This window comes from Eleginops maclovinus, chromosome 23, assembly GCF_036324505.1.
Source record: "Eleginops maclovinus isolate JMC-PN-2008 ecotype Puerto Natales chromosome 23, JC_Emac_rtc_rv5, whole genome shotgun sequence".
NCBI classification, from domain to species: Eukaryota; Metazoa; Chordata; class Actinopteri; order Perciformes; family Eleginopidae; genus Eleginops; species Eleginops maclovinus.
This window is the reverse complement of record NC_086371.1, coordinates 17099003-17126276: the sequence shown is the minus strand read 5'-3', so window position 1 is coordinate 17126276 and position 27274 is coordinate 17099003. Positions and strand designations below refer to the sequence as shown.

Below are 27274 nucleotides of genomic sequence, written 5' to 3'. Positions count from 1 at the left end.
TACTTTGGGAACCAGAATGCTGCAATACAATAAATGTACAGTGGGGCAAAAAAGTATTTAGTCAGCCACCAATTGTGCAAGTTCTCCCATTTAAAAAGATGAGAGATGCCTGTAATTTTCATCATAGGTACACTTCAACTATGAGAGACAGAATGGGGGAAACAATCCAGGAAATCACATTGTAGGATTTTTAATGAACTAATTGGTAAATTCCTCTGTAAAATAAGTATTTGGTCACCTACAAACAAGCAAGATTTCTGGCTCTCACAGACCTGTAACTTCTTCTTTAAGAGGCTCCTCTGTCCTCCACTCGTTACCTGTATTAATGGCACCTTTTTGAACACGTTATCAGTATAAAAGACACCTGTCCACAACCTCAAACAGTCATACTCCAAACTCCACTATGGCCAAGACCAAAGAGCTGTCAAAGGAGACCAGAGACAAAATTGTAGACCTGCACCAGGCTGGGAAAACTGAATCTGCAATAGGTAAGCAGCTTGGTGTGAAGAAATCAACTGTGGGAGCAATTATTAGAAAATGGAAGACATACAAGACCACTGCTAATCTCCCTCGATCTGTGGCTCCACGCAAGATCTCACCCCGTGGGGTCAAAATGATCACAAGAACGGTGAGCAAAAATGCCAGAACCACACGGGGGGACCTAGTGAATGACCTGCAGAGAGCTGGGACCAAAGTAACAGAGGCTACCATCAGTAACACACTACGCCGCCAGGGACTTAAATCCTGCAGTTCCAGACGTGTCCCCCTGCTTAAGCCAGTACATGTCCATGCCCGTCTGAAGTTTGCTAGAGGGCATTTGGATGATCCAGAAGAGGATTGGGAGAATGTCATATGGTCAGATGAAACCAAAATAGAACTTTTTGGTAAAAACTCAACTCATCGTGTTTGGAGGAGAAAGAATGCAGGGTTGCATCCAAAGAACACCATACCTACTGTGAAGCATGGGGGTGGAAACATCATGCTTTGAGGCTGTTTTTCTGCAAAGGGACCAGGACGACTGATCCGTGTAAAGGAAAGAATGAATGGGGCCATGTATCGTGAGATTTTGAGTGAAAACCTCCTTCCATCTGCAAGGGCACTGAAGATGAAGTGTGGCTGGGTCTTTCAGCATGACAATGATCCCAAACACACCGCCAGGGCAACGAAGGAGTGGCTTCGTAAGAAGCATTTCAAGGTCCTGGAGTGGCCTAGCCAGTCTCCAGATCTCAACCCCATAGAAAATCTTTGGAGGGAGTTGAAAGTCCGTGTTGCCCAGCGACAGCCCCAAAACATCACTGCTTTAGAGGAGATCTGCATGGAGGAATGGGCCAAAATACCAGCAACAGTGTGTGAAAACCTTGTGAAGACTTACAGAAAACGTTTGACCTCTGTCATTGCCAACAAAGGGTATATAACAAAGTATTGAGATGAGCTTTTGTTATTGACCAAATAATTATTTTCCACAATAATGTGAAAATAAATTCTTTAAAAATCAGACAATGTGATTTTCTGGATTGTTTTTTTCTCATTTTGTCTCTCTGATAAAAATTACAGGCCTCTCTCATCTTTTTAAATGGGAGAACTTGCACAATTGGTGGCTGACTAAATACTTTTTTGCCCCACTGCATGTGTGCCAACAGAAACTTTATATAATAGTTTTTTAATTTCCCTGTATGACGTGCCAAGCTTTTACCTGTGGGGAATAGACTTGAACTATTATTTAAAATGTTCACTAGATAAAATCTCTTCTTTTCCCTACAAGAATTGTTGATATTGGCAACACTTCATTTTAACACCCCCCCCCCACATCCACTGTGAATAACAGAGCAGAACAGTTATTGAAACAACACAAGTAGGAACACAGCATTATGAATTGGTCTTATTGTATCAGTGTTGACTCACTGACAATCTCTCCTTAATGATCCAAGTCCACAAGTGCTCCCTTCTGTTTTCATTTGCTATTCAAGAAAAAGGAACTAAAATGAAATACACAAGGTAAAATAAAAAAACAAGCAGGAACACAACCGTTTTACTCTTCTGTTGTTAAAGAAAAATGCTTCTGAACCTCGGGGAACTGCATATAAAATCACTCAACAGACCTCAAAGTTTACCACGCAGCAGAGATTAGAAAATTGTAAATTGTTGTAAAATAAAATAAAAAGAGCTAGCATAAACGACGATCAAATCCTCAGTATGGGACAATATTTGTTAAATAAAATCAGAAATTATGACCTATGAGAGTGTCAGAAGGCATCAACATGTAAGTGATAGTTCCCTCTGTTACATTTTACAATAACTTCCCACATTCAGTGAGCTACTACATTTGAATTCTAAACCCTGAAGACCAGATGAATAAAATCTTGGTACAATAAGCTCTTCATCTAAAAACAAAGATGCCAAGTGTGCCGATGAATTGATACATCCCTGCTTAACTTTCCCTTCCTGCTTTAAACACCTTTCCTTTCTCTTTTTGCTTATTTGTGTGCACACGCTGATGGCTGTGTGTCCTTGTTTTTGTGTAGTTCTTCTTTATGTCCATTATCTTTATTATGCATGTGTAATGTTTGGCCACAAACCAAAGAGTGGAAGTGCTTGTATGTCTGTGTGCGTTCCTGCTCCAAAAAAGAAAATATCCCTGTCATTTCCACGTGTCTCGTTCCCAATCAGTTGTCAGGCTGTGAATAGGAGGTTTGAATTTGCAGATCGCTGCTGAATCACAGCACATCAGTGTCATACATGTTTATGACACTGATGACGGAGGCGGGGAATTGCAGCATAACAGGGAGAAAAACAAACAGGTCTCCAAGGTGATTTGAGAAGATTTCTGAGACTGAAACCAATGTGCTTATTATGAGAATGGCAGGATAAATATGCTGGAGGATGAGCCAAGAGCCTGATGGAGCACAGTAATCACTGGCAAATTGCGAACCTTAGTTTCAGCACGCAAACACTTTGCATAATATATCTATGGAGCTCCACATTTTCTAACAAAACAGCATCTGAAAACAAGGTACAATCTCTGAATAAAGACAAGTTTGTTGGAGATGGGAAACATAAGTTTGTATTGTATGTACCTGTGGCTGGGTCGATAGTCCGCTCGATCAAGTGATCGTCCTGGTGAACCCACTCTCCGTTGCACTTGAAGTAGATCTGCGTGGCCGGGGTGGAGCGGCAGGTCAGAGTCACCGGCTTGTTCTTCACGATGAAGTTGTCCTCAGGCTCCACCAGGAAGTGAGGTAACAGGTCATTGAAGGCCGCGGGAAGTGTTGCCGTGGCGTGCTCGGAGCCTTGAGAGAATAAAAAGGAAAACAAGTCAGTGATTTTTGTAGCGATGCTAAATACAAAAACTGCTTTTACATTTTCAAGTTGTCATGAATGCAATGCACCAAATATCTAATGCAGAGATCCAGTGTCCTTGGAGAACTGCAACTCATACATATTCATATGAAAGAAGAAGACAGATGGACAGACGGAGAAAAGAGAGACAGAAATAAGTTGGCAGTGACAGAGCTTGGCCTTGTATGCTGTATGGAGTCCAGGTCTTTACTTCAGCTCTTAATCACAGCCCTTTAACATCAGCGCTGATGGAACGGTGGCCATAAATATCGTCTCAGCGACTGGGACACTTCACACCGTGTTATACGGCTCTTCAACCAGCAGTCTAACCGCATTAAGCAAGACAGGGCAAGAGGCAGGGAGGTTAAAGATGAGTGACAGTTTGACTGACAGTTAGGGTTAGGTTAGCAAAATAAGTTCCTATATAAAGTATAGGATGTGCTATTCCTTGAGACAAACAGGAGACGTGGGCAAAAAAAAGGATGGATACATATCCACTGAATGCCAGGAATGGACAAATTATTCATAATCTTAATTGGAGGAAAAGTATTAGTATCACATATGTTTCAAGTAAAAGCACCGCATCGAGAATGTTGCTCGAGTAAAAGTATGTAAAAAATGTAAAGCAAGAGCTGCAAATCTTCACGTTTAAGGAGTTGGAACCATAAGGTTTTTGAAAAAAAAACTTCCAATAAGTTTTCTGTTAACCCACTCATTGTTTTAGTTATTTCAATATAATATTGGATGGTTTAGTCACTACCAAATAATCATACTTTAAAAGTAGAAATAGGAAATACCTTTTCTAAGTATTGCATTTCAAAATCAGAATTTTTTAAGTAACTTGTAAATAAATCTGTTAAATAAATGGAGTAACAAGTAATACATTTGGTTCCAAAATTGTAAAAAGTGGAAGTATAAAATAGTACAAATCAAGTACCTCACATGTGATCTTAGGTACAGTACTTGAGCAAATGTACTTAGTTACTTCCCACCAGTGCTGAGCGCAGAAACAGGATCTGTCCTTCAGAGGGACAATGCTGCATTTTACAGCAAACTCTTACGCTCCCAGAAAAATGTTGAAGACAAATGCTGAATGACACAATGAAGCCTACAGCGCACATATCCCTCCTCCATGCGCACAGTATCGCTCTCTAAACATATTAGCTTTGTGCGAGAGATAGCGAGAGGACGCAGACTGGAGGAGGAAGAAGGAAATAACCTCTTTACACCACCAACACTCAGGGGAGACCACTAAATCCCAAAATAAAACCCCTTTAAAAGGAGTGTAATATTCATTTACTGCCATTAATCCAATATAGCTGACAGACCAGGCATTAACAACCAGCTCCATCACTCCCTGTGCAGCAGCAGAGGATGGGAGTCCACATCTCTCATAATGAAACGGCAACACTAGAGCTGACCTTTCTCTCCTCTCTTCCTCTACTCCCTCGTCCAGCCTTCACCCGGGTCAGAGATACTATAACGTTGTATCACAAACACCCATTTTTGGACAAAGACGTTATCAGTCAGGTTGTCCCCCACTGCACATTATATTAATGTCTCTCTTTCTTCTCATATTTTTCTTTTCCCCCTTTGTGCTGAGTTGCTAATTTATCAGGATGAGATAGTGAAGCATGCCACTGCTGCTGCCGCTGAACCCCATTAATGTTTCGTGTACATGTTTAACTCTTAATGGAAACTAAATGTTCTGTGTCCAATGAACGACATACATCACTTGCTGACACTTTCCCCTTTTCCGAACACATTTTCTTTTTTGAAACACATTTGCAGAGAAGAAAATGTTATTAATGTGTTATTCATTATCAGGACAACACAAATGCTCGATTGTGATTATTTACTATGTATGCGAGTGTGTGTTTCTTGTCTCGTAGTGTTGAGGAAAAGGCCACAGTTCATCATGAATGGTGAGTATAATTGCTTTAACAGAGAGCCAAAACTTTGCTAATAAACAGCGTGGGACCAGTAGGTCAGGTTGTTTGAAAGTGTGTTGGTCATAATGATGGCGGCTTCTTATAATGGGCCGGCTTCCAGCTTTGTGACCACGGCTATTAGCCGACCGGGGCTGACCCTCTGTATTCCCGGCAGACAGAAGAAGACAGCTCACTAAAACAATGGGCGAGACTCACCTCACACCTGCCAGGTTAATCATCACATAGAGGACGGATGATGTTGAAACAGAGTGAAGCGAACGCCACCTGAGAGTCTGACGAGTAGCGAGAGCGGCTCAATGAGCCCCTGATGCTGTTAACTCACCGCTGGATGCTCATTTGCAAGGGTCACATTCAACATCACCTCTCAACTTCTGATGAGGTTTCCAATTTGTGTTTGTGTGTTTGTATTTGTCACAGGGGGTGGGGGCCAGTCTCTCCTTTTAGTACCTGCGCTTCAGGTTAATGAGGTTAAACACGTAATTTCTTTAGAGAAGTAAATTGTCATTTTATGGGAGGGCATTCTAGTCACGCACCGCTTTATATCAAACCCATAATAGAAGGATGATGCGTTGTAAATTGGCTTAGATTATTGTCACGACAATGTACTTCAAAGTCAACGTGCGGGCACACGTGCACAGGGAGTATCAGCCACTTAACAGACTTGTTGCAGGTCAATGCATAAATCAAATAGACATACAGCAAGACTGTGGGCACTGCATTATATTCCGCTGAATGTGATTGGCTCAAGCTGCTGTTGTTTGTCAAATGCATTCGAGTTCGTTGCCAGATCATTTAGCACACACACACACACACACACACACACACACACACACACACACACACACACACACACACACACACACACACACACACACACACACACACACACACACACACACACACACACACACACACACACACACACACACACACACACACACACACACACACACACACACACACACACACACACACACACACACACACACACACACACACACACACACACACACACACACACACACACACACACACACACACACACACACACACACACACACACCCCTTGCTGATTCAGCCAGTGAAGATGATTTAATTGATACACCATGCTGGATGTGCTGCTAGGGCCCAGTAAACATGACACGAGTACCAAGCATCTTCATGAAAAGAAACCAGAAGAATGATTTTATATACTTGTACTTTTTTTAAAGACACGCATCAGGTTGTGACCTGACATTTGTCTGCAGCTGCCATTCTCTTGAGAGACGACTCAACTGACCTCAAACAAACACAAAACTGCACACACACACACTCACTCACAAAAACAACAAGGGAGCAGCAGCTGTCAGTGAGCTGAGCCATGATGCCCAGAGCAGATTTCCTGCTGCGCACAGACCCCATGTCTCATGTGTTTGGCTGACCAATCGTCAACTCCCAAGTCATGGGGACAAGCGTGTCCACAAGACAAAACATTTATGAAGCTATGTTTCAGTCAAAGACACTCAAAATATGTGTTTAAAATGTAAAAATGTTTTTCCTGTAAGCACAGTATTTATATATGCCAAGGCCAATGTAATGTAAACCATTTTCACAAGTGGTGCAGCTCTGTAAACGTCTTGTTGCCATTCCATCTTGATGATTACTTTACCTCTCTCACTGTATCACTTTCCAGGAACATTTTTTTGTATGCACACAAATCTCAAGTCTTATTTTTTAAATTAAATCTTCAGTTATCCTCACTCGTCTGCTCGTGTCAGCGTTCCCCATCCTGTCGGATCGTGTTATCATCATTTCTTGGAAAACTTTTTATTTTAATATTTGACTCCTTATTATCCACTTGGAGAAAACAATAGCTGAGTGCTGAGAGTATGAGGATGTCAGCAGGGATAAAAACCAAAGCTGGAGTGAAAATAACCTTCTTTTGTGTTTCTCCCTCATGGCACCAACACATTGTGTGCCCTTTGGAGCCAATTACATTTCTTTTTTTCTTTTTTTTTTTACAACATCATGTCCCGAAGGAAAGCATCATTGAGCAATCACTGGGCATAATTTACATCACAGTGATGAACAGCAGCCATAACAAGTGTTTTATGACACCATCAGCACCTTACATAGTCCTCTGAAATCAATTAAAATCACTATCTGGAATATTAAACCATTTCATGTTCAGCTGCCATTAACAACAAGCCAAGATCAATTTGTCACAAGCACTCTGTTGGTGGATGCTTTTAAACCATTGAGTTCATGTATTTCGTAATCACTCCAAATGTGATGTACGTACATTAGTGTCATGGAAACATTGTATGGTTATTTTCAATAAGCCTCAGACAACATTAACGTTGACAATGATCAAGCACAGTGGGAAAGACACAGAAATGGGATGTTTTCAGTGAAAGACCTCCATCCAGCATCATATATTATGTGGAGCACGGCTGACTGATGTATATTTGTCCACAGATGACAAATAATTACTCCTCCACATGTCTGGGATTCAGAATACAATGAGACAAACATTCTTCATTTAGCCACACACACAAACTTTCTCTGTCAAACATACATGTACACATTCATGGAGCTGAACACACTCCCAAGATGCTAAAAAAACATGCTCACGTACACAAAATATAGATCGCAGGCATGCAAAAAATGAAATTGCTTCTCACAAGCAGCTTTGTCTTTCTTTGGATCAATGAGAGACGAAGAATTATGAAAAAAAAAAAAAACAGCTGTAGAGAGAAATGCAAAAACGTCGAACAATTTAGATAGCGTACAATAGCCCTGGTTATTGAAGCTGGTCTGGGAAACCATCAATCACTGGCTGTAGAAATACACTTGTATAGAAACAGGCTCAGATGCATTAAATAAACATGTAGGAGAGATGGCACCCATGGCAACCCAAACTTCATCACATCACATTTGCATCATTTTTGAAGGATGGAGAGAGGCTTAAGAGAAAGAAGAAAAAAAAAGATCAGGGAGAAAAGGACAGAAGGAGGCGGGGGCTGTGTGGTGAGTAAGTAAATCAGTCTCACACATGCCACACACCACGTTATAGCAATCTTCTCCAATTTAAATGAATAGAAAATTGTCTGCTAAGCACGCACATTGATGCAGGGCTGTACATCTGTGTGCATATATTAATCCAGTACTCTAATAACACGCTGCCTACACTGTTCCCTGACAAGAATATTCCCAAGATAGATGCGTTCCTTAAGCTCGGGTCTCTGGGTCACCTTTTTTTTTTTTTTTTTAAATGCCATCAAAAGTCTACAACATAAATCATATCCACTCAAACAGGCAGCACTTTGAATGATTAAATGCTGTTGAGTGATGTCGTTAAACAAAGGAAAAAAGTTAGCGCTGTTAGTTGTGTAAATACGGTGCACAGCAACACCATTAATGAGCCTTACACCTTTGAACGGGAGTTTACATATCTGCAGATTCCGGTTTGTTGATTTTTATTTATGTTTTCCTGTCATCTATTTGAAGCGACGCCTCAGCAGGGGGGTCCAAGCGGGGAAGAAACTTTCTGCCGTCTACCTTTGCCACCAGCGCCGACACCTTCGCGTCGCTCGCCTTTTAAGGTGATGCCTTCTTGAAAGGCAAATTTGCCTTGAAACCTAGGACACCATTTTAAGTTCCTGTCAACGTAAAAGAGGTGACATTTTAAGAAGTGTGCTTAAGTGACAGACTCTGCATGTGTGTGAGTTTGTTTGTCTTTGTAAATGTGGGGGTTTGTGCAATGTGTGTGAATAAATGGCTGAAAGTGATGTTTAACAGGATCAGCAGCTGGAAGCCTGATTTGTGTACACAACAGCAAGAACGCTAACACGAGACACAATCATCTTTCCTTTTGAATCGTTATTCGTTCAGACCTGTGATTAAGAAGCCACATTCCTATTCTTAGCAGCATCATTAACACTGTGTGGACTAAGAGTCTCACGATTCCTGTTCATCACTGAAGTGCTACAGCTGATGCTTTGTCTTCATTCACTTCCAGGTGTTTCCATGCACAAGTCAGATTCAAAACCCTTTTTATAAACCCGTGCTTCAATCACTGGCTCCAAAACTCTTAATTCTGCAATGCCTAATTCAGTGACTACACTAGCTCTGGCATTTTACTCAAATTACATATATACTGTCCTCTTTCATTAAACAGTTTAGGCCTCTCAAAAATGATGTATGAGTAATAAGCCACTTTATGAAGAAATAAACGTTTAATGGTGGCCTCATTTTTAATAGTGTCACCACAAGAGATGAAGAACGTGAATTGAAAAAATGTATAATTCAAACCCAGAGCATGGCAGAGATCAGGGGCCATTTTCATTTAGAAATGTGCTCTTCTTTGAGTCTAAACATAATCTATTCTCCAAAAGGACAAATCATTCAGAATCTTGAATGTGTATTAGTGAAGCTTTAGTTAGCCATTAGGTTACCCTCTTTGTAAAAGGTCACTTCAACCAACCAAAATATTCAGCCGGAAACAGAAAGAGAATTGAAGGATCCCTCTGCATGAATCATGAGGCTACATAATGTTGGGGGTCTCACAGTGAGGCCTGAGCACACAATACTTGATAGATTTGACTCGTTTTGGATGTTGATTGAAAATGCTGTAGCACTCGATATGTAAATATCTCAGATTCTTCAAAGCTCCACCTGTTTGGCGGTTCAGTGCATGTTTTTCCGAAAGAGTCACAGATATTCAGACACAATTTGACTTAATAACTACACGCAATCCTCAAAGGAGCTGAAGACATCCTGAGATGTCGGGAGGGGTAGACGCATTTGCAGTCTTTTCCATCCAAGACACGCACACGCTCGTGGATTTGTCATCCCCTTGCGCTTAGCCGGAAACAAGGTTATTCACAAGCAAGTTGATTACAGAAGCGCAGGAATAGGGAGAAACAGAAACGCAGACGGAGAGGGATAGGAGGCAGTTTTAAATCTGTGAAATGGATGTTAGGAAATAATAGGAAGAAACAGGAAGTTAAAGACAAGAGACAATTTAGATTACCAAGTTAATCCTTTAATTACCGAATATGCCTGGAGCTTATGTGAGATGTTTCACTCTGCATTATACAACAAGTCAGACTGCCAAAAGCAGGGCGGATTGCCATAATGATCAAAAGTCATAAACCTTAAAATAATGAATTGTCACTATCGCTGGAAATCTATATTGTTTATGATGCCGAACAGCCGAACAAAAACACTTCTAATTGCAATTGTTACTTTGAGAGCCTTACAATTAGACGAAACATGTTCCCTTTCAGCCGGCCTCGCAGCTCACAATATGCCAAGCGTCCACACAGAAAAAAAACATGTTCAATTTGGCAAGATGACAAAGCGGCGGAGTGTAGAACTGCTGATTTCGGCAGAAGTTACTCATTCTGTTCCAAAGGCTTTTGACACAAATCGTTGTAAACGTGAGGCCCTCTGCGACACTTGTCAAAGTGTTGTCAACCTGCCTATTCCTCTCTCTTCCTCCGCGGCGTCTCATCATTTACCCTCCACACAGTATAAGAGTGGTGAGGAAAGAAATCGGGGATGACTTGGCCCATCTCATTAGTGTGACAGAGCATGGAGGCTACTGAGCGTCAGACAGAGAATTAGAACACAACGCAGAGGTATGATCCATAACACGGCAGAGATAAAGCATCACCTGTTCAACTCTGATTACTGTTACAGTATGCCGGCACCATCTACACAATTCAACAAGCCACCAGCACTTTCGGTATCCATGACGTTCTTGGCTACTGGGCTCAGTAACAGTATAGTGCAACGATAAAGAAATGATTGAAAATCTTTGAGAACTTCATAAAGTTAAGACTAACCAGAGTTGTTCTTTCACCTTGGCGTACCATGGCCTGTCAGCAAGTGTCTTAACTCCTCTAAATGTATTAAATATAGATTATATCCACTAATTTTCCATCCCAAAATAGGGAAAATTGGGATGATAAAATGTCTCATTTATAACAGGCTTAAATAGCATTTTATTATTTAAATAACATATCAAATTGCAGGTGTCAATCCTCAGTCTACTCCCAGTGACAAATGTAGTGACTTATTCAGTCCATCAAGAAAAAAGGAAAGGTATTTAATTATATTACATAGCTATTCATTCCCATTGCTAATGATGGCAGTCCACACCTCTCCTGTTAGCAGCACAGGGGCTCTCCATATCCTCTTGCACTGTATAACATCATCTGACAACTTTAAAGGACTTGTGGAGCTAGCTCTAGCTTTGTTTTACACATATTTGTGCCATAAATTAGGCCTTCAAATCCAGGTATTGTAGAGGTTGATAGAAATTGCATTAGCCTTTGATATGCGAGTGATTACACAAGTCATTAGCAGTCATTCTCAGGGCATCATAAATGAAAAACACAATTTAATGGCATCCGTCCAATATTTTATCCAACAGGTGGATTCTGCCATCCTTAGTCTGGCTAACAATCATTTTTGCGCAGGTAATGAGCCCTGAAAACATCGTTAATTGTATACATGTTTCTTATTTTAGGGAATAACATTAAATACAAACTCCAGCCTCTATAATCCATAAACATGCCAAGAAGATAGATGCAGCAAACCGTAAGAATTGCAGACGTGTGGCGTGTTATCAATAAACTAATGTGTGTACCACGATGACACATGTTGGAGGGTGGCATAGACTCGGATACAGAGGCTCCGGGCATGAAAGAGAAATATAACAAGGAATTATATAGATAAGTGTGACCGAGTAGAAATAAAAAGGCAGAGCTGGTTATCTGATATGACTTTCCTGGAAAAGCAAACCAAAGCACATCTGAACTCCAGGTGTGTTTAGGGTATCAGTCGAAGCAGAAGCAGCGAGCACAGGGGAAAACTCATTTCAACCAGAACAGCTTTCTGATTATTCCCTCCATTTTTTATTTTTTAGCTTCTTCCAGTCCTCCTGACATCACAAGCAAAAGCAAAGACACGCCGGCGTCTGATTCAGCAATGCATGAATACAAATCGGTTTTAGAAGAAGCACATCTTTCATTACTCAGAACATACCACCACCTCCATTTCAGGTTAATCTACCTCACAAAATGAATTGGAGTTTGCTTAGCCAATTTGAGGGAGTTAAATCACATATGAAGCACTAACTTCTGAATAAGATGAGCTCTCAGTGTGTGACTGCAGCAACATGTAATATTCACACCACCTAATGCAAAAACAACCCTGATTCCCCGGTGAATTCCCAGCGACAGCATCTGGGTTAACAGCTCATCCTGTGTGAGAATGACTCATGTTTCTTGACCTTTATCTATGCATTGGTAATCACTCCTGTAATATGGACATGATTTCTCACCTAGTGATGTAAATGAAGGGTGCAGCAAATTATATCGCACCCCTTGGAACAAACAACCTTGTACAGCCATCAGTGAATAATAACAATAATCGTGGAGACCAATGCGCAGTCACTGTGGAAGGCAATGAGGTGAGAATTAAATAAACCAAATAAAAAAAAAATAGGATGAGAAAGAAACCAGCTGCTCAATGAGCAATCTAAATAAAATATCCTCCTCCTATACTAGAGCTGATGTTTTCCCAAAGACAGTCCAATTTATTTTGCTTTAACAACACTGAAGCTGGTATAAGAGAGGAGAGGAAGTGTTGATGCCACGCTTAAGAACAGCGCTTGTTCTCTCCAACCCTGCAGATCAGATGTAATGTTGTAGGCTTTAAGCTACTTTATGCTCTGACTGCTGATGCCGACACAAAGTAACTCCCTATTCCTGTGACAGACAACTCCAAACACTTTGAGTGGGGAAGATAAATGTATTGTTTTATCTAATTCATTAAAACTTTTTTCCAAAAATTGTTCAACGATGAATAGCACAGAGGGTTTATACAATTTTAATGCAGAAAAGCTGGAGGGAAAGCAAGATATTGTCATTAGCAGGAGGAGCAATAGAATTCATTCACTCCGATATGCCGTTTATTTCCCAACGGTGGAAGTAGTATTTAAAAATAAGCCTGGCGCTAGTTAATAATTGTTATATCTTTCCATAAAATGTGTTTTTCTCTCAATATTTCCTTTCTTGCACCTCCTTTCTGTGGCAAGGCCATTTGTTCCAACCGAGGATGCTTTTGAGAGAAAAGGTCACAAACAAAACCAAAATAGTTTTCTAAACAAATAATGTATTAAAACACCTTGGCACTCCAATTTAACTAACCTTATTATAGAAGGAATTCCCTGTGCTGGTTGTTTTTAAGAGGAGCCAGAGAGTATTGATGGCCCCACGGCAGAGCATGGGGGATTGACTAAATAAAGTACAGTGTCTTTATTCATGATAATGAGGAAACATGTCACGCAGTCTTTGGATAAAAGACAATACTTGTTAGGAGGATCAATTTATTGTTGGCTTAAGTCCTTTTATTGGATTTGTTGACTGTTTGGAAAACTATAAAACACCCCTCCAGTTTAAATGTCTTACAACATTATACTTAATTGAAGGTGAACAGATTAAAAGATTTATGTCAAAAGTACAAACACTCATTCTGAACATGTCATTTTTATGAAGGACTTGCTTTGATGTTATGTGGTTTTCAGGCTGCTTCAAATACTCCTGGGTTACTCTAGAAATGCATTGTATTTTATGTGTTTTTTATGCATGTATGTAAAGTCTTAATCTGCATTGCGAGCCGTAAATACACTCGTAATGGATTAAGAAAAAACAATTATTCTTTTTGTAAGGATAACGAAATGACAGTATGAAGTGTCAAACAGTGATACTCAAATGCTCAGTACATCAAAACCACACAAGAGCTCGAGCAATATGCTTAGTTACTCTCTTCCTGTATCGGGGACAAGGGGCTGTGTGTCTGAGGCAGATAACAGCGCACAGGGATCCTCTTCCTGGGCTGCGACTGCAACTGATGATCTTCTGACAGCCGACGTGATGAGGAGGGACAGCGCCGCTACGCTGCTAATAACACCTCGCCGCAAATAAGGGCTGAAGACACGCACCGTCTGATAACAAGGGAGCTAATCTCATTGTACAGAAGGTGCTGCAAATTTTAATCTTCATCTTCTTTCTTATTTGCTACTCTGCTCTCTCATATCAAATTGTATTTGGTCATATTAGACATCTCATTGAAAGAATATATAGGAAGTGAGTAGTGGACATGTAAGGTAAGTCAGTGCACAAAAGGGTATGATATTTTTGTGTTTTGTGATGAGGTTTAAAACTTAATATAGTTCTGTTGTCAGCAATCACAATGAACTTGTGCAGTGGCTGTTTCAACAGATACAAATATGAAAATTGTTTATGCTAAAAATGTCGGAATGTTATAACATTCCCAAGTTAAGTTAGAAATTTGTCAAACTACATTTACATCCATGAAGCAGGTGACTGTGATGCCGCCCACAGTTATATCTGCTCAACAGGCTGTGACTTTCTGCTACAGACAGTAAAATCTGCCTGACAAAAATCACCATAAATGTGTTTTTAGGGACGGTAAGCAGCTCAGTATCCCCAGTTCGGTTATAAATGCATTGTTTTCAAGCCCCTGACAGTACAACTTAGTCATTAGAGCAGTTGTAACAGAGAACAAGCTGCAGTGGGCTCATCTGAGGCAGAGGGAAATTGAATTTTTTTTATCACAATGGTCAGCTTCGTGTTTCCCCTCACTCACGTTTGCAGAGGGGTTACAGCCTTATGCACAATGCACACATTATTCAAGCTGTCCTTGAGATGCTCCCATTGAGACTTGTGCATTTCAATCTGTCTTCTGTGTATATAGCGAACACAAAATAAAAACCTTTTGGAGGACAAATTCAGCATATCTGCTTTGTTATTATAGTGTTCGTGTGGAGCACAGTGGACCTTTCTCCTGAGTTCACTCAACAATGGCAACAATAGCTGGTGTGGGGTGTTTCTACACCCTGCCTTTGCAAATCCATAAACCTTCATGGCCACGCTCTACATTACAGAGACAGAAATAGTCTCCACATCCAGCCCAATATTGTACATGAACAATAGCAAAACATTAGGTGACTGACAATAAATATCTGAAAAGAGGCACTTTGCTTCAAGAATATATACCAATAGAATTTAAACTACAAGAGGAGATATTTTATCAGGGCTCAGGACAAATGCTTTAAAAGTGCAAAGAATAGAGGGAAGTGCTTATACGGCAAAAAGATTATTATCAAAATTAAAAAGACCACTTTTATAAGTTGAGTCAGCATGTCACCTTGTTCTTTTTTTTAAATGTGGTGAAGAAAAGAAAGTCCTTGTGGCTTACTGCAATTAGGGCCTCTATTGTTTGACTGGAAAACTACCAGGGAAATGGGAGTCTTGACTGTAGGCTTACTCTGCATTTGAATGTCATTTGGATAATGGAGTAGTACTCAAGGTATTTTTGTGGAACTGCTTTGAAATGCAAGGCAGTTGACGACTGACAGGCCGTGTATAAAGGAAGCAGACTGTGAATTTGGTTTAAATGCCAATTGAGAATGTGGAAAGGGGAAATGTTAGTCCAACTAAATTTAGCATGACAGGCCTTATTTGACTTTAAGGGACTCTCAGTCTAAATAATGGGCCACTTCCTCCCATTAGGCTGGACCTTGTTTGGCTTCAACGTATCCACCTGCCAACAAATTAGAGAGAATGCTGCCGGACAACCGCCAGTCTTTGTCAGGAGATTAAATGTGAAGGATTTGAGATAGTGAAAAAACAACACTGATAACACATAATTATTATACATTAATCCTAAGGTGCCATTTTTGTTTTGAATCTTTTTCACTACAGAACAAGCAAGATGGAACATTAAGTTTCACCTACAAAAAAACCTGGCATTGTTTTTTGGCTCGGTTAGGTCACTGTCCTGTTGAATAATAAGATAAATAGATCCGTGATGATTCCATCCTCTTTTTAAAAAACTATGTTTAGCACAGCTTAGCTCAACGGCTAAAAGAAGGTACAAACTGCTGGCCTGTCTCTGCTAGTAAACATGCCTTCCATCAACTCTACATTTCTTATTTAAATGTGTCCCATTAACAACAAAACTAGAGTTTGTTTCCCAGTTCAATGCATCACTGTCCTGTATGGGAGTCTTTCTTGCAACATAACAATTCAAGAACAGACATTTCAAACAATGAACAGAATAAGAACCACCAACACAATAAAAAGGTAACAACAAATGAGATAACTACTAAAAAGGGGGAAAACTGAAACAACAAACTGTACCTCTGGGCTACAGCGCTGCTGCCAAACTTCAGTGAGTGCAAATTAATTGATAGAGTGCAAATTAATTAGATTGTAGTGTGCAGACTGAAAAGAAATGTTTGAATCCGTTACAGCTGGCACAGAACAGTCACAGCAACTCTGCCCTGAGGCGCGCAGCTCACAGTCTTTGTTGTGGGGATGCTAGGTGGCATTTTGTCTTTTCAAAGTAATCAGTAAGTGTACTGCTGCTCACCATTCATCTTCTTCACACAGTTAACAGTCAAACCATTTGTTTTGGACATATTTTCATCTGCACTATGTCATGTATTAACGCAGTTAGGATTAGACTGCTTAAAGAGAACATCCGTCTTGATGGTGCGTTTAAGTTCTTGTGGTAAAGAAAATGTAAGAAAAACACTGAGTTTTCTAACACTGCAGACCAGATGTAGGGTTAAACATTGTATTATAGCCATCTGAAATATACATGTAAGGATGTGGAGTGATTAGTGACAAACTGTATATTAAATAACTTGTTCTCTTGCTAAACATGAGCCAACTACAGTGATATAATACAATGAAGGGGGAGTGGTAAACAATAAGTAAAAGATATTTCAGACAGAATTATGTTTCACAGACAGCACTGTCATGTTATTTTCACAACTTTAAGATCTTCTGCACAAGTGACTGAATTGTTAAAGCACCTGTCACCATGTCTCAGCAGATTAAAGCCATTTCTTTCCTTTAGTTTAGGATCAGAGACTCTTTTTTCTCTATCAAACCTTAATGATGAAACCTCACCGCTAAAGAAATAGTGCGGGTCTATTCAATACTTTGCTGCTTTAGCTCAGTAATTAAATCCACATTTGTAATAAATGTACTGTGGTTATTATCCTGTCTGAGCTGCATAAATTTAGTTGCGAGGGTAAATGGCAAAAGCATTAGATCTATTACGCTGTAAAAACAGAGCAAGAATGCATATTATTGGTATTAATATCATCGTCATTATCTCTCAAACTGGATATTTTGGAAGATATTAAACCTTTAGTTGAAAAATAATCACATCAGAGGATGTAATCATCTGTTTAAAGTCACTTTAATAACATTTCAATTGTAATAATTCTTTCCTACTTAACAAGTCAGTGAGACTTGTCATTTCCATTATTATGGAGCTTTCAGCACACACAGTGCTCTCTTTAACACTACTAAATTGTTCTGATAATATTACAGCCTGTCACTGTGTGTAACAAGGTCATCCGCACAAAGAAGATGTTTGAAACCTAAATGGTGACAGGATTATAGGTATACAAGTACCAGAGAATGAAACGGTTATCTATCATTGCACATCCAATGTATCAGTAACATCTGGAGTGGTCATAAGAGACACTGAGGCCCGGCGGGAGCCACGCTGGTCCCTGCAGTTATTTGAGGAAAGTGCTGCTGCTCCAGGTTATGAATGTTTGTCATTGTGTAAAATAGCCGTTTTGTTTTTTTGCTGTCGTTGTGAAGGATCAGAGATCTGATGTCCAGTGGCAACTTGACCCCCCCTCCTCATGCCTCTCCAGTGGGAAGACAGATTGCCTTTTCCTCCATCACCTGTGCCGGGGCTGGGCCCATGGCACCTGCTAGACGAGCGCAGTTTTAGTGCTCCCCCTGTCAGCTAACGTATGGGTCTATTGATGTGCTGTGACTGGGCCGGGCTGATCCTACCCAACACGCATTAGGGCCAGCTGTTGTGCCTCATCTGTCTCTGTGTGTGCCCTGGTAGCCACAAACAGACAGTAAACACAGGCTGCTCCAAACATAACGCCCCATCTACCTTAACCCCAGGTCCCACCGCTCACAACACAGTCATTTCCTGGCCCCTGACTCAACGATTGTAGAAGTGCCGGATTTAATTGTGTCCAGGAATGTGGCTGATCGGGGAAAAGAGTTGATTCACTGTAAGTATGGTAATTGCAGTCTTGATTACACCCGTCTGAGAAGCTAATCCAAGGATTTAAGATTCAGTGGGGCTTAATGGGATGGTGTGCGCCATTTCAGACCAAAGAGTTAACAATGCAATGTAAACACTACAAATTGCTTGCTGCTGTGTTAGACACCGATGATTAAGGTTAAAGAATTCAATGATGATTATCGTAAGTGTGCATAAATAAACAAAAGGACCTTGATAAATATATGTGAACACCAATCCAAACTCATCGAGTAATCAGCTGAGGAAAAAAAGACTGCACTTTCCCCAGAAACCAGGTCTTGAGGATTTCACAGCATTCATTTGGGGATAAGTTGAGCCAACAATAGGGAGAGCCTACCTACCCTGTAGAGAAAGATGAGGGAGACGCCCTTTTCAAAGTTTGAGCCCATGAACCCCTGAAAGGTCTGTTCATGCCCCTGCCGGCATGAATAATCACCCCCGGTTCCCCTGTAATGTGCTGCGGATGATATATTGGGCCACATTTATTACTGCTCGGCTCCCACCTGGCTAGGAGCAGCACGTCGTCCATTAGTAGCAAAAAAGGAAACCCAAGCCTGACACGAGATTTCTGCACAGGTTTACACTCACTGTTATAACTGCATGACCTATTTGGTAAAAATTGGGACTCATTGACAGCTCCCATTTTGCCAATAACACATCATGACAAGAGCTCCCTTTGGTTCTTACAGTGCGTCTAATCAGCGGTTGCTGCAGTGCTAATCCTCGTCCACATTCACATGTCTCCAAGATTTCTGTCATCTCAGCAGAGAAGGAAGGCTAAAGTCCAATCAAGACGCGCCCAGGCTTTAGCTCGTAGACACATGTGCAGGACATGTTGTTACTATTGAAGATTAGTGCTGCTGGATAACACATACTTATTTGAATGGTAATATAGGATTAAAATTGCCAGCACTTCCGCGGTGGGTTTGCAGGATTAAAGCACCATTACATGGCATCCTTTAGCTGTCAAATGAATTGTTCAAATCTGCCCTTGAGACAAACTTGTCAGACCGCTGACTTCAAAACAACAGCAATGGTTACGGATATAACTGGCAGGTTGATTTTTAGGAGACTGACATTTAAAAAATAGATCAAGTAGGCTCATAATAGAAATCAAATGACAATGAACATTAATCTACATGAACAGCAGTGTGAGGTCTGAGCAACAAAAGAAGTTTTACTTTTGCCTTTAATCACGACGGCTATAAACTCCTTTGAAATGAAGGTTTGTAATAAGATGTGTCAAAAATTGATTTCTTTCTCAGAATAATTATGATTTTACTCCATCGCAAAACAATGCACCACTGCAGGAAGCCATTCCAACATGTTTGGCAGAGTTACAGCAGTTTTAACGTGGCCCACCTTCTTCTACAGTCTCTGAAGGTTGCTGGTTTTCTTTCTGTTGCTCTGCCGCTTTTCATTCCTCTCCCTCTGGCACTATAGGCGGCAAGTATTGCAAATGCAATACTGAAGTTGATAAAGGTCAGCATTGTTAAGTGCACGTATGCAGCCTTTATTATAACACAACCTCTTTCTGGTGCGGAGAGCCTCAGCCTCCCTGAAATAATGTAGCAGAAAGGAAAAAGAAGCCAGCAATTTCACATGTAGAGCCAGGGAGCAAATATGTGTGCACGTATGGTGTTTGTACATCCCTTTATGTGCAGCATGTGTCTGAAACGCATGTGTGCTGATACGTCACAACATGAGTCAATTTGAATCCATCTTCTACACAGAAATGACTTATTTGTCCAATTTGTTACAGGTTTCCATTCTATTGTGAAAGGCCAGAGAATTCACACTCCTCATGATTGAAATCACTGCCATCGGGAGAACCTAGCCAACACCCGAAGAGGAGCCGCTTTTCTGAAAGTAAGTGAATCATTGATTCCCAGCCGGAAATCATCAAGGCAAATCTATGGTAAATGAGAGAGTGCAGATGGCAAATGATCTAGTTCAGCAGGATATTCAGTTATCACCGTATTCTTCCATAGACCGGCCAGTGTCCAGCTATTTTCAAGGTGGTGGTTAAGTGAGACTAGTCATTCTCAGAGGGAGTTTGTTCCTGTGCTCCGCTGAAGTGCAAATGGAAAGCACCCTTGAGTGAACAAAATTGTGTGAGAAAGAGTTTGAGAGAAATTGTAATCTTAGCAACAATAAAAAAAGAGACAAGAAAGCAATAACATCCTGAACTAACACAGAAATCCTATTGTGGGTTCTACGCCAAAGGGTCGCTCTATGAAAATGAGCTGCTTTGATGTTTGATTAAAAAATATCCTCCTTATTTTGAATCCCTGTAAGAATTGTTTGAGAATTAATAATGCTTAAATTAGAAGATTTAATAAAAACGGCAAAGAGTGCAAAGCCCATTCAATAAAAATACAGAACATTCTTTGCCTATTTTTCCCACAGCTTCAGCTATTTGACATCTTTATCTGGAAATAAACATCTGTAATAAAAAGAGCATCTCTCACGCTGAACCAACGGATGGACGACGGTTTTTGAGGTGCAGCTTGGTCAAAAGATGTTTTTCCAGACAACGCAAAAACAATTTGAGGTTACATGTGCACTCTAATAGCAAAATCATTTTGTGCCAGGATAACATTGGGACTCCAATTAATCAAAACATTTCTTTGTCAAGATGTCAAATTACAAACATTAGCGAGCACAACACATTAGGCAATGACAGAAGCTGCAGACTTGAGAATATGGTGTGAGTTTGTGGTGCTGCTGACAGCAAGAGACAAGGATTAAGGCAAAAAAAACCTTGTTGTTTGGGTGCGGATACCCTTGGTTTGGAAATGTTTTTTTAAGGCTAAAGCATCCAAGATGATAACTTTTGGCATCTGCTTTATCACCAGCTCTGTTTTTATCCATCTGTGTAGGCATAGTGAGGGAAAAAAAGGTCATCTTAGAGCTTTAAAATAGATGTGTGATTTGTTTTCTCAGACAACATGAAAAATGCAAGCTGTTGGGTTGTCCGGCCTTTGATGATTGTGTTTGAAATTCAGCCGATATCTGAAAAAGAAACTTGATAGAAGCTGGGCTGTTGCAAGCTGCACAAGCATCTGTAATGTCTCCTGATTCAACAAATAAAATAGTGGGACTGTAGTGCATTACACTGTGCTGCTTTACAACTTGATCTAAAAACATTAAACCTGATGTTTCAGATGAGTCGTGACTCACTTAAAACATCCGTCTGGATGTGTCAGCCTTTAACATTTCCAGATTTAACAACTGATTGACTTGGCCCGCCCCGAGGCTACTTGTTAGGGAGCTGTGATGGAACTGTGCCAGAACCTGACGGGAGGAAGCCGAGGAAACATTTGGTTCAAATGTCCAAACGTAGGAGTACATCAGTAAGTAGAACTCAGCTGTCTTGAGGTATATTTTCATGTAAGAGAAGCCGTCAGCAGGACAAAGAGCCGGGTGCTGTACAGAACTGTAGTTTATCCCCTGCCTGGTATGAACAATAAAAAAGCTGGCACTGCGTTATTGGGTGTGTGTGTGTGTGTGTGTGTGTGTGTGTGTGTGTGTGTGTGGGTGTGTGTGTGTGTGGGTGTGTACACATCTGAGTGCATGCAAGACCGAATCTCTCGAGCAGCTTAAGTGAAAGTGATAAGCAGTAGAAACGGCATTCTGCCTCTTACAGGCTGCTTCCAACGATCGCTGGGAATTCATTGCTCTTTCTGTCAAGCAGGAAGAGAAGGTGGAAAGTGTATTTAAAGGATTTTCACAGTCCTTAATGCTGTTTATTACATCTCTCCAGCTGCAGCGAGGAGTGGCTACATGTAATTGCGCCCATAGATCTTTTGGCCTGAAGACAACCAATCAAGATGGATCCCTTTTCTGTTGCTAGGATTGACCGTGAGTGAATCCTGGTGACTTAGAGATGGGACATTACTTAACATGGACCCAGAGTGACATTAAGGAGCATTAGGTTCCGGGGTTGTTAAAGCACTTGTCACACTCCAAAGGCATCCATCTGCACAGCGCTGGCTTCAATCAATAGATAAGTAATCGGCTGCAATGAGAGCCAGCATGCAGTATTACTCACCGGTTCTGTCCTGAAACAGCCCCACCGCCCAGCGAGCAGAGGAGCACAGAGCATGCAGCTCCTTCACTGAGGAACTTATCTCTCAGCCGAGCACGACGGTATCGACAGGCCAGAACTAAGAGCGCCTTTGTATTGGTACGATCACTCAGAGGGATTGTGCTTTCATGTTGCAATCTTTTCCTGCTACAAAGTCAATGTGCCAAATTAAATGTCTAACAACTGGTCTTCACCATTCTTCACATGAGCCCCTCCTCTGACGCAATCCATAACATGTACATTACATATGTCACAATGCCAGAAATGCGGCAGTGAATAACAATACTAGTGAAATTCAATGATCAATTATATGCCATGGTAAAAATAAACGTTTGGGTCTTTTTTTGTAGGGAAGGTGAACAAGCCAAAAATCCTTCTCTAATGTCCGTTATGTATTGCTGTAGAACACCTCACACAGGTGTATGTAATCAAGTTACATTTTGCCAGACTACATAGAAGTCATGATCATTTTATAATTCCCCAATTTTCCTTTTTACCAAATAGGACTTGAATGAACCTTAATGCAACTCCAAGGAACCATTGCAATAACTGGTAACAGCTAATGTTAACTACCTCTCCTCCTGCTGAGTTTACCACAGATGTGTTGTATACAAACAAGCATCAGTATTTTAAAAAAATGAATTAGTTTACAGTTTTCCAAACACATTTCCACTGCTTAAAGCAGGCTTAACTAATCAATGCACTGCTATTTATAGACAAATTAAATCATTCTTGTAGGCAAACCGTAACTAGGACAAAAGTAATGCCTTTCCTCTTTTGGGTAACCTATAAAAAAGGCAAGCAAGTGTGGGAGATGAGTTTCTGACTAATTCAATTGCACCTACTTTATGGTTGTTCGTTTCATCACATAATACTTCCTACTCGCTAATGATCCATATAGAGGCTAAAAATAATTTGATAATGTTTTATTTTAGCCACAACATGAGAACTAACAAGCTCCTCTACACACTATAACTTATTAAGAACAATGACTGTGTAGTGTCAGGGAAAAATATAATTTGTTCTTTAAAAGTTCAAAAGACTGGCTCCTCCGCTCCACTTCGACTGCACAATAAAACTATTTATCATTAAAACACAAGACCAAGAACTTTGATCTTGACTTTTATAGAGAAAACCACAGAAAACAACAATTTCCTGCTAAAAAACACGATTATTAAACTGCAAGAACGCACTACAGCTGACATATTATTGATTGCAGCTTGTGCACCATCCCTCTAGATTTTTTAGAAAATGTGAACAACCTAAACATATTGAACAGTAATATATTTAGAGAAAAACAACTACAAAGAACATAAGGGTGTGAGTGTTAGGCAAAAGCAGCAGCACTAAAGCAAGTGAACATCTCTGTATTTAGATTGTCAAAACCATGGATACGCCCACAAGCGTGTGAAGAAGGTGGTGCCTTGAGGCTGCACAGCTCTCTGTCCTGCCTCAGCTGTAGGAACAATTGAATCTTATTGAGAGTAAATGGCCTCAGCTTTGAGGAAAAAAACAAAACCCTGACATGAATTTAACAATCAAAACAGGGATATGAATAGCTTCTGAAGGGAAGGCAAAGGTTGGCTAATGTGCTTCACTGCATAAGAATGCAATCAGTCTTCACATGTTCTGCATACTAACCTTCCTCCCTGCAGACGTGATCACTGCAGGCTGGAACAGTCATACCTACTGTGAGGAGCATTAGGAAAAGAAAAGAGCTTCAATGCTTTCTGTTGCGTTTGTGAAGCGCATTTCTAATATAAATAAAAATGCTTAATCATCCTTAGTTGTTTTCAAAATGCAAATACATTTATTTCTCTGCACTTTTGGCCTTTTTGTCAAAAAATACGCCCCTTCAAACATTGGATGCATTCCCCATGCCATAAATCAAATTAGTACCAGGATGTTGATGTGCTCTCCTGCTGCGAGTTCTCTGAACAGACATGGACAACAGCACAGCTGGGAGCTGATATGCGCACCAATTTACTTCCGCATGACAAATATATGCAGGAGAATCTCTCAAAGAAAATGGAATATTTAATTTCTCATTCGAGTGGATTACTATAGCCCATGTAAAATTTCATCGATTATTTATGACGATTGCGGTTTACGGGGAGTACAGTTGCAAAACAAAAGTGATCCCTTTTGCCTCAAGTGTTAAAGACACTACTTAACTTTGTACTTTATCACGTAAAGCATGCTACTATCTACATTTAGTTGGTCAGACATTAAAGCGATAGTATGCACAAAGCCCTTTATATTTGATGTGTTGAGGAATCTCAACTTCAATCTTTTGTGTCCTATTTTAGTCAAAAAACATTTGTTAAAAGCATACAGAAATTACCAACGCTTCACGCACATATTCAACAACACATAACTCATGCCTCTGTTTAAGAAATACTAAAACCCTACACCTCTCGCATCGATTGGTCCTCTTAACCAAACAACATGGCTCAATTTGTTATCTAGCATTGCTCTATTTGGCATATTCAGTAAAGACAGGACATTCTTCTGGTGACAGTGGATATTGATTTTTAAGCTGGCCTGCCCTAAATATCGGCCTCATACAATAGACAGGACACAAAGGCTATTCTCCGGGTAAGAGCGTCACATTCAATTACCACTTTAAGCACTGCTCGAGAATTTTAAAGGAATTTTAGTGTGATTCTGAGAACTATTGTTGCTTTTCTGGCGGTACGAATCCTAATGGAGGAGCTTCTCTTGTTCAGGAGACACTGTGAAAGTGAATTTCGATGTGCTAATGTGAGGTCTTGATTAACAAGACCGAAGCCTAAAGGCCTTTAACCACTGGTTTCCTCTACCAGAAAGACCCCCACACAACTCCTTTTCTCCTATTCTCAGCCAATCAGTCATAGCTTAGATCCTTTTTCCATATGTTGCACAGATTAGATCGCTTGCCATTTTCCAGCTCATAAATGGAGACTTACGTTGCATTTGTAATGAATGTGTCCTAGTTGAAACATGATCAAGTTTCTAGCCTCGCTGAGTGCTTTTCAGATGATTGCTTTCACCTCTGTGGTTGCTTTCACCAGTGTGGCAGGAGGAAGCCACTGTTGAAATGGAGAACAAAAGGGAACTCTAGCATGGGAACCTAATTACAAAAGGATTTTTTGAAATGTTCGAGAGCATGCAGGACATGTAAAAATGAAAAGGTGAGTTTTAGGAATTAGATATACTAAATAGGGAGATCAAGAGAACAGATAATTGGGTACTAACATTCTGAAACATGACTGTCAGTTTTCTACAATGCTGCAGGTACTGACGGTACTGTCAGGGCTTCAGGGGACGCTAGCAATTAGGTTTGGGATGTAGTTATCTCATGATAAATGCATTACGGCAGGCTCCCTATTTTAGGTAAATCTGTGTATGTTGAAGAGAATGGCATTTGTTTTTAATTGTGATATCAAATGGGTATCTAGAATCAAGGAATTTCTCTAGTATTTGTATCATCTACTAAACATCTGGTATTGGGACAAACCTAGTACTGAATATTTTGACATTTTATAGACTTTTCACTTGATATCAAACAAAAAAAAAGCTTAAAGCACTTCAGTAAATGCCTGATGTCTGTTTAACAGAGTTTCATACTTTTAAACTATGGCAGCTTCTACCCAAAATCCTCCAAATAAACAACCAAGACCCTGTAAAATGAGTCCTGATTATTTATCAGTCTGCAACAAAAGCCCTAAACAGCTGAAAAGCCAAACATTCAGAGATGCCTTTCAGCCAAAATCTAGCTGTATTCAGACTCTGCAGATGCACATCAGTTGTATTCACAAGAGGCATCTGACATCCATTTGCAGCCATACTCTCTGTGCCCATCATTCTGAGCATATTGTCACCAGCACACATTAATAACATCCGATGCCACTTAACGATTGGACCCTTTTCTTCAGTCTTTCTTTAGGTTTTTCTTTTTTGGTGCATTTGGTTTTCAAAACCTTGTGTTCCTTATGCTGGTAACTGAACCAAAATATTTTCTAAAATGTGGGACTGATAGGAAAGACACTCTTCTACTTACTTTTGTAGGATGTCTATTCATTCTGTTTAAATGTGGTCTTTCTGCACAGTTACAAAGGTTAGGCTACACTAATATTATTAGTATTAAACAATTAGTGGAATTAGATTCCAGTGGTTGCTTCTTAGGATTTTTTGACTTGTTTGAACATTTCCAACAACCTCAAATGTAAGATATTTGTTATAGACCTACTTCATATATAGACTATTCCATGTTAACTATACTTTTGATAAATGGGGCCATTTATTAGTGGAGAATAATTTAGTACTTCTCATCTTTTGGAATTTAACCATATATTATTCAGAGAAGCTTAAATTGACCTGGTATTAAGTAATCAAGATCACTTAATACCTCCAACGAGAAGCATTAATATACAGTAGAATGACTTCCCCGTATCTGACAGCGCTTTCTTGGTCTGTTCTCGAAACACTCATTTGCGATTTTAATTCTACAAACGGACTCCAAAGCCGTGTTTACAGGGAGCGAGACAGCCCTAGTCATGACAGCTCAGAGGCAGTTTCCTAGTAATAAATAGACTAATGCTGCATAATCAAGTCACATATACGCTAATGTCTACTTGAAGTCTCTTTAGAAGCCCATGTCATTGCAAAGTTTGATTAAAAATGTATCTTGTGTGTTTTTTCCTCCCCAAGCCCACATGTACTTTATGTGTCTTACACCAGGAGG

The 27274-nt window shown here is 40.2% G+C and overlaps 1 protein-coding gene across 5 annotated transcripts in view; it reads right to left on the bottom strand.

Annotated features, from left to right (window-relative positions):
• The window catches only part of unc5a (unc-5 netrin receptor A), a 124097-nt gene that overhangs the window by 63405 nt on the left and 33418 nt on the right, over window positions 1–27274 (bottom strand). For all 5 annotated transcript variants that reach the window (XM_063875928.1, XM_063875929.1, XM_063875930.1 and 2 more), the window contains exon 2: window positions 3075–3287. In XM_063875928.1, coding sequence (XP_063731998.1) covers window positions 3075–3287 — 213 coding nt within the window. The remainder of the gene's footprint in view (window positions 1–3074; window positions 3288–27274) is intronic.